Source organism: Mus caroli (genome assembly GCF_900094665.2).
Source record: "Mus caroli chromosome X unlocalized genomic scaffold, CAROLI_EIJ_v1.1 GL456233.1, whole genome shotgun sequence".
NCBI classification, from domain to species: domain Eukaryota; kingdom Metazoa; phylum Chordata; class Mammalia; order Rodentia; family Muridae; genus Mus; species Mus caroli.
Window position 1 is genome coordinate 269759 of NW_018388438.1, and position 6827 is coordinate 276585.

Here is a 6827-nt window from a genome sequence, read left to right on the forward strand (position 1 = left end):
CCTAATTGCTCTGGCTAAAACTTCAAGTACTATATTGAATAGGTAGGGAGAAAGTGGGCTGCCTTGTCTAGTCCCTGATTTTAGTGGGATTGCTTCAAGTTTCTCTCCATTTAGTTTGATGTTGGCTACTGGTTTGCTGTATATTGCTTTTATTATGTTTAGGTATGAGCCTTGGATTCTGATCATTCCAAGACTTTTATCATGAATGGGTGTTGGATTTTTTTCAAATGCTTTCTCAGCATCTAACAAGATGATCATGTTTTCTTTTTTTAATCTTTGAGCTTGACTATTTCCTGCTCCTCTTGGGTGTGTTTGCTTCTTTTCATTCTAGGACTTTCTGGTGTGCTGTTAAATTGCTAGTGTAGGATCTCTCCAATTTCTTTACAAGGGCATTTAGCACTATGAATTTTCTCTTAGCACTGCTTTCATTGTGTTCCATAAGTTTGGGTATGCTGTGTTGTCACTTTCATTTGAAATCCAGGAAATCTTTAATTTCTTTCTTTATTTCTTCCCTGACAAAATTATCATTGAGTAGAAACTTGTTCAGCTTTCTTGTGTATGTGGGCTTTCTGATGTTTTTGTTGTTATTGAAGTCTAGCCTTAGGCCATGGTGATCTGATAAGATACGTAGGATTATTTCAATCTTCTTGTATCCATTAAGGCTTGTTTTGTGACTGATTATATGGCCAATTTGGAGAAGGTACCATGAGGTGCTAAGAAGAAGGTGTATTCTTTTGTTTTAGAGTGAAATGTTCTGTAGATGTTTGTTAAATCCTTTTGGATCATAAGTTCTATTAGTTTCACTGTGTCTCTGTTTAGTTTATGTTTCCATGACCTGTCCATTAGTAAGAGTGGGATATTGAAGTCTACCATTATTATAGTGTGGTATTCAATGTGTGTTTTGAGCTTTAGTAAAGTTTCTTTTATGAATTTGGGTCCCTTTCCATTTGGGCATATATGTTCAGAATTGAGACTTCCTCTAAGTGGATTTTTTCTTTGATGAATGTAAAGTGTACTTCCCCATTTCACTTAATAACTTTTAGTTGACTTAATAACTTATTTGCAAGTCTATTTTATTGAATATTAGAATGGCAACTCTCTCGTTTTTCTTTAGACCATTTGCTTGGGGGACTTTTTCTAGCCTTTTAATCTGAAGTAGTGTCTGTCTTTGTCACTGAGGTGTGTTTCTTGTATGCATCAAAATGCTGGACCCTGCTTGCATATCCAATCTATTAACTTATGTCTTTTTATTTAGGTTTTCCTTTTAGAATCCTCAATTTGGTTTTGTCATGGAGTCTTTTGGTTTCATCATCTATGATGGTTGAGAGTTACAGGGTATAGTAGCCTGGATTGGCATTTGTGTTCCCTTAAGTTCTGCATGTACTCTGTTCTGGTTTTTAGTGTCTCTGTTGAGAAATCTTGTGTAATTCTGGTAAGTCTGCCCTCATATGTTACTTGGACTTTTTCCCTTACAGCTTTTAATATTCTTTATTTTGTTCTGGGTGTTTTATTATGTGACAAGGATTTTTCTTTTCTAGTCCAATCGATTTGGTGTTCTGTAGGCTTCTTGTACATTTATGGCCATCTCTTTAGGTTGGGGAAGTTACCTTCTATGATTTTGTTGAAGACATTTTGTGGTCCTTTGAGGTGGAATCTTCACTCTCTTCTATTCCTATTATTCTTACATTTGATCTTTTCATTGTGACCTTGATTTCCTAGATGTTTTAGGTTATGAGTTTTTTATGTTTTGAATTTTCTTTGACTGTTGTGTCAATATCTTCTAAGATATCTTCTATACTTGAGAGTCTCTTTTCTGTCTCTTGTATTCTGTTGGTGTTGCCTACATCTGTAGCTACTGACCTCTTTCATAGGTGTTTCATTTCCAGAGTTGCCTCTATTTATGTTTCCTTTATTGTTTCTATTTCCACTTTTAGGTCTTGGACTGCTTTGTTCAATTCCTTCACCTGTTTTATTGTGTTTTCCTTTTTTTTTTTCTTTAAGGGATTAATTTCTTTCCTTTTTAAATGCTTCTACCTGTTTACCTGTGTTTTCCTGTATTTCTTTCAGTGAGTTATTTATATCCTCCTTAAAAGACACTATTATCTTCATGAGATAGGGTTTTAGGTCAGCATCATGGTTTTCAGGTGTGTCAGGGTATCCAGGCCTTGCAGTGGTGGGAGAACTGTGTTCTGATAATGCGAAAGTATATTAGCTTCTGTTGCTTACCTCTTGCCATCTGATTATCTCTGCTGTTAACTGGCCTGGGTGTCTCTGTTTGGAGCCTGCCTCCTATGTCATTGGGTTGTTGCAGGTTTCCTAGAAGTCTTGTGGCCCTGGCTATAGCCGATGTTCTGGGAGGCCTTCAGACTGTTTGGTCTTCAGAGGGGCAGACAAGCTGCTGATCTATTGTCCTGCATACAGCAGATCTCCTGGGAGGCCTTCAGACTGTGGGATCTGTTGTCCTGGGTAAAGCAGATCTCCTGGGAAGTTTTCAGACTCTGGATTCTGGTGCCCTGGGTGCAGCAGATCTCCTGAGAGGTCTTCAGACTCTAGGTTCTGATGCCCTGGATGCAGCAGATCTCCTGAGAGGCCTTCAGACTGTGGGGTCTTCAGGTGGGCAGACAAGCTGATGATCTGCCCCTTCGAGAAGGGAGGTGGAGTTTGAGTGGAGGAGATGGGTCCTGCATCTGCTGGGATCCTCAGAGTTCCCAGCTGCTGTGATTATTTGGGAGGGTCCCTTACCTGTTGCCCTGGGTACAGCAAATCTCCTTTAGACTGTGGGGTATTCAGAGGGGCAGACAAGCGCTGATCTGCCCCAGTGGAAGGTGCAGGCCGGAAGGAGAATGGAGTTTAAGTGGAGTGGTTGAATCCTGCATCTACTGGGATCCTTGGGTTTGCCAGCTGCTGCTTCCTGTTGTCCTGGGTGCCCTGGGAGGCTTTCAGACTGTGGGGTTTTCAGAGGAGCAGACAAGATGATGATCTCCAGAAGTTGACTTTTTAAATAATACAGTGAATTTTCTGTTCTCAATTTTTCCAATGCCACTTATATAGAAGTCAGTCTTTCTTGTGCTGTTATAAAATTACACCTTTTTCATATACCATATTTCTATGTAATTATGGTTCTAGTTGGGAGTAGCATCCTGTTTTCTTGATCTATTCTACTAATGTATTTAAAACTGTAATTTTATAATGTGCTTTTATAGCTGGTATCTCATACTTTCTTTTTCAAAAATTTTACTTTATTTTTTTTCAATATGGGTTTTGGAATTACCTTGTATAATATGTGAAAATCTTTAAGATATAGATTGCTATTACATGAAATTTGTGTATAACTTTCTAGAATTTATCTCTTTCCAGCTTTGAAATCTCCTGTCTATAAACATGGTATTTCAACATGTTGGCTTCCTTTAAGTCTTCATATTACTTTTTTATATTTTATTTCCAAACATAGTCCTGTTGCTTTTGTAAATTTCACTTAATTTTTGCTTTCTCTAAATAAGTAAACTGATATGTAGGAATGTTATTTACTTTTTTCTATTCTAATTTTTTCATAACCTCAACATAACTGAATAATTGCTTTTAAAAAAGTACAAAAACACGTTGTACAATTTTTCCTACTTACTCTGAGCTTTTCATACTCCTATGTGTTTTATTTACCAAAATCATACCATGTGTATTGTAGAACTTGTATAGTATTTTTGACAAATGACAAGGTTGCTATTCTTACTTGATTAGTAAAAGTCTTTTAGAAAGAATATTTTTGACTTTTTGTGTTTAGTTTTCCTAAATAAGTATTTCTGTTAAATCTGATCTTTCCCCTAGAACTGCAATATGCTGGCACTGTGATGCGCTTTGATTATGTCTGGCTTCGAGACCACTGCCGCTCAGCATCATGCTATAATTCTAAGACTCACCAGCGGAGCCTGGACACTGCCAGTGTGGATTTATGTATTAAGCCAAAGACAGTTCATCTGGATGAAACTATGCTCTTTTTCACTTGTGAGTATACAGGAGATTTGGATTTCTTTGAGGTATTATTCTAAAAACCAATGATTTTTATGAAAACACGGCTTGGCTCTTTACAAAATAGGGATTTTTCAGTTAGTTTTTCCCCTTGATTTAGAAACAAGCTCAATACCCTTTTAATATTTTTGTTGTTGTTGTTACAGCTAGCATAATACTTCAGTTTGAAACAGGATAATCTCTAAGAAAAAAACTTTGCAAGGTTATCTGTTTTCACCACTGTTTGTTTTGTTTTACCTTGTTTTTGTTTGTTTTGTTTTTTGAGACAAGGTCTTGTAATATAGCCCTGCCTGTCTTTAAATTCACTGTGTATCATATTGACCTCAAACTAGTGATTATCCTGCCTTGGCATCCTAAGTGCTTTAGTTGTAGATATAAGAATTAACATTCTCGTTTTTTTTTTGTATTGGCACGGGGGGGAGGGGCGGGGGGGGGGAGGAGAGCATTGCGGTCATGTGACAGAGCGTCACCAGTCAGCACCTGCACATCTACGGATTCTGAACCGAACGCTTGGGGTCCTGAGGATTGGCGGCCATGGCCGGGAGTGTGGGCATGGTTTACAACTGGACCCTGACCCAGACCAGGAAGGCAACCTGCATCATGTGGTTACCAACTGCTCTTCATTAACCTATTGATGCCTCCCAAAAAGAGACACGGACAATTCCAGAAAGCCCAGCTGCTATTCCACCAACAGCCACTGGAGGGCCCCAAACACCATTATGAATCTCCCCTGCAGCCCATTACCCACACTGTTCAGGTGCCCAGCAAGCCCTTTGATCAGAGCACCATAACTTCCTGGGTATTACCTCAGTTTGATACAACAGCAGAAAGCCGGAAGTACCACTGAGACCAGGCAAGACACCCAACTCGGAGATCTACCTGTAAGTTTCCACATCTAACCTTTGAGAGTTCAGTCTTACAGTTCAGAGACGTTGTTGCTGTCCAACCGACAGCAGCCCCAGAACTCAGAAAAAGGACATACCCAGAAGGCCTTTAGTGCCATTGTTCAGTCCCTAGAGCGGTAGAGAACTGTCAGTGTATGTACCTCAAAGCTTACCTCATGTGTTCACACCACCTGACATCCAGACCCCGGGGTTTTCTGTAAGAGAAGATCCCATTTCTCCAGACCAAAAGGAAAAGTCTTGCAAGCTGCATTCTTGTCTCTCGGACTCCCAGAGCTGGGGCTTGTTCTGGTCAAGAACACCCCTGAGGAGAAGCATGCGGTGGAGCCATAGAAGGCACCTGTGTGCCTACCTTAAAGAGAGAGGGAAGCTGAATAGAAGAAGCCAGTTCCTTGTGAAGATCTGACTGAACTACACAGGCATCAGTTCATCCCAGAACTGCTGTGGGGAGATTTCTCAAGTCATTTCTGATTTGAAAGGATGAAATGGGATGAACAATAGGAAAATGACTTAGCCAGAGGCCTAGAGTTGGAATTCCCCGTATCTTAATAAGCTTTCCTTTTTCACTACCTCTGGTAGGTGGTAAGCTAGAGAAGAGATTGAACCCTTATTAAAGTAGGCTGTAGAAAAAAAAAAAAAAACATGCCTATTGGCTTCTCTAACCTTCTCCTGGACATTATAAATTTCTATACTAAAGGAAAAAAAAAGACGTTTAAAATTAAAGATATAAAGGAAGAAAGGAAAAACTCAACCAACAAACTACCTAAGATGTGCTAGTCCAAGAAAAGAAAAAAAATTACAAAAACAAACAGAAAAAAAAATCCACTACAGCATGTCTCCTCCACAAACAGCCAATCATATAATGGCACCTAAATGTAAGTGACCTGGAAAAACTTCCAAAGAACCTAAAAGAATAATTACAACTATGTTCAAACAACTCAAAGACATGAATATACTCCAAAAGAACAAAAACAAAGATATGAATGAAATGCAGAAGTCAGCATAAGATACTAAAACATAATTTCACAAAAAGAATTGGTGAACAAACGCTTAACTGAAATAAAAATTTAAAAAGTCAAAAAACTCAGTGGAAAACCTTACCGACAGAATGGATCATGTAGAAAACAAAAGAATCAGGGAAGGAAGAGAATGTAGAGAAATTAGATCACTCAGTAAAAGTCAAAAAGTTTTTTTTTTTAAATAAACAGGTAAAAGCTAGTGGAAAAGGGAGTTTGTTGTGAGGTTTTGTCTTTTAGTAATACCAGAAACTGCACTCCTAAAGTCTCACCAACATGACTGCTTGAACATGAGCTGAATAATACTATTGTTGTTAACAATAGACATGTTAATATGTGTGAGGAAAAGCCCAGGAGGCTTCACCCCAACCAAAGTGCTAAGGCAACCAAGGAATGCTAAAAGTGGGAGAGGTAGTCTTCACCACAGAAGAGTACACCAACTGCTTATGCAATACATATATGCATACACATAACATTATACAGACTAAGCATGTTATATTTATGTATTTAGAGAAATATACATATCAAAAATGAAACAAGAAGCCATAAATTTGGGGGGTTTGGAGGAAGGAAAGGGAAGGGAGGAAATGATGTAATTATTTTATAATATTATTATATATTATTGTGTATAATATATACTATATTAAAATATATAAAAATTAAAAGAAATTGTGTGTGTGTGTGTATGTGTGTATGTGTATGAATGAACAGGGCCTGGGGCGATGGATGGAGCAGTAGGTAAGAGCAGTTGCTGCCCTTGCAGAGGATGTAATTTTTTTTTTTAATATTTTATTACATATTTTCCTCAATTACATTTCCAATACTATCCCAAAAGTCCCCCATAGCGCCCCCCACTTCCCTACCCACCCATTCCCATTCTTTTGGC

The 6827-nt window shown here is 38.3% G+C and overlaps 1 protein-coding gene and 1 pseudogene across 1 annotated transcript in view; both read left to right on the forward strand.

Annotated features, from left to right (window-relative positions):
- Positions 1-6827, forward strand: part of Tmlhe (trimethyllysine hydroxylase, epsilon) — a 118350-nt gene that overhangs the window by 62926 nt on the left and 48597 nt on the right. The window contains exon 3 of the mRNA XM_021154170.1: positions 3823-3999. Within this exon, the coding sequence (XP_021009829.1) occupies positions 3823-3999 (177 nt within the window). The remainder of the gene's footprint in view (positions 1-3822; positions 4000-6827) is intronic.
- LOC110287595 lies at positions 4505-5331 on the forward strand (annotated as a pseudogene).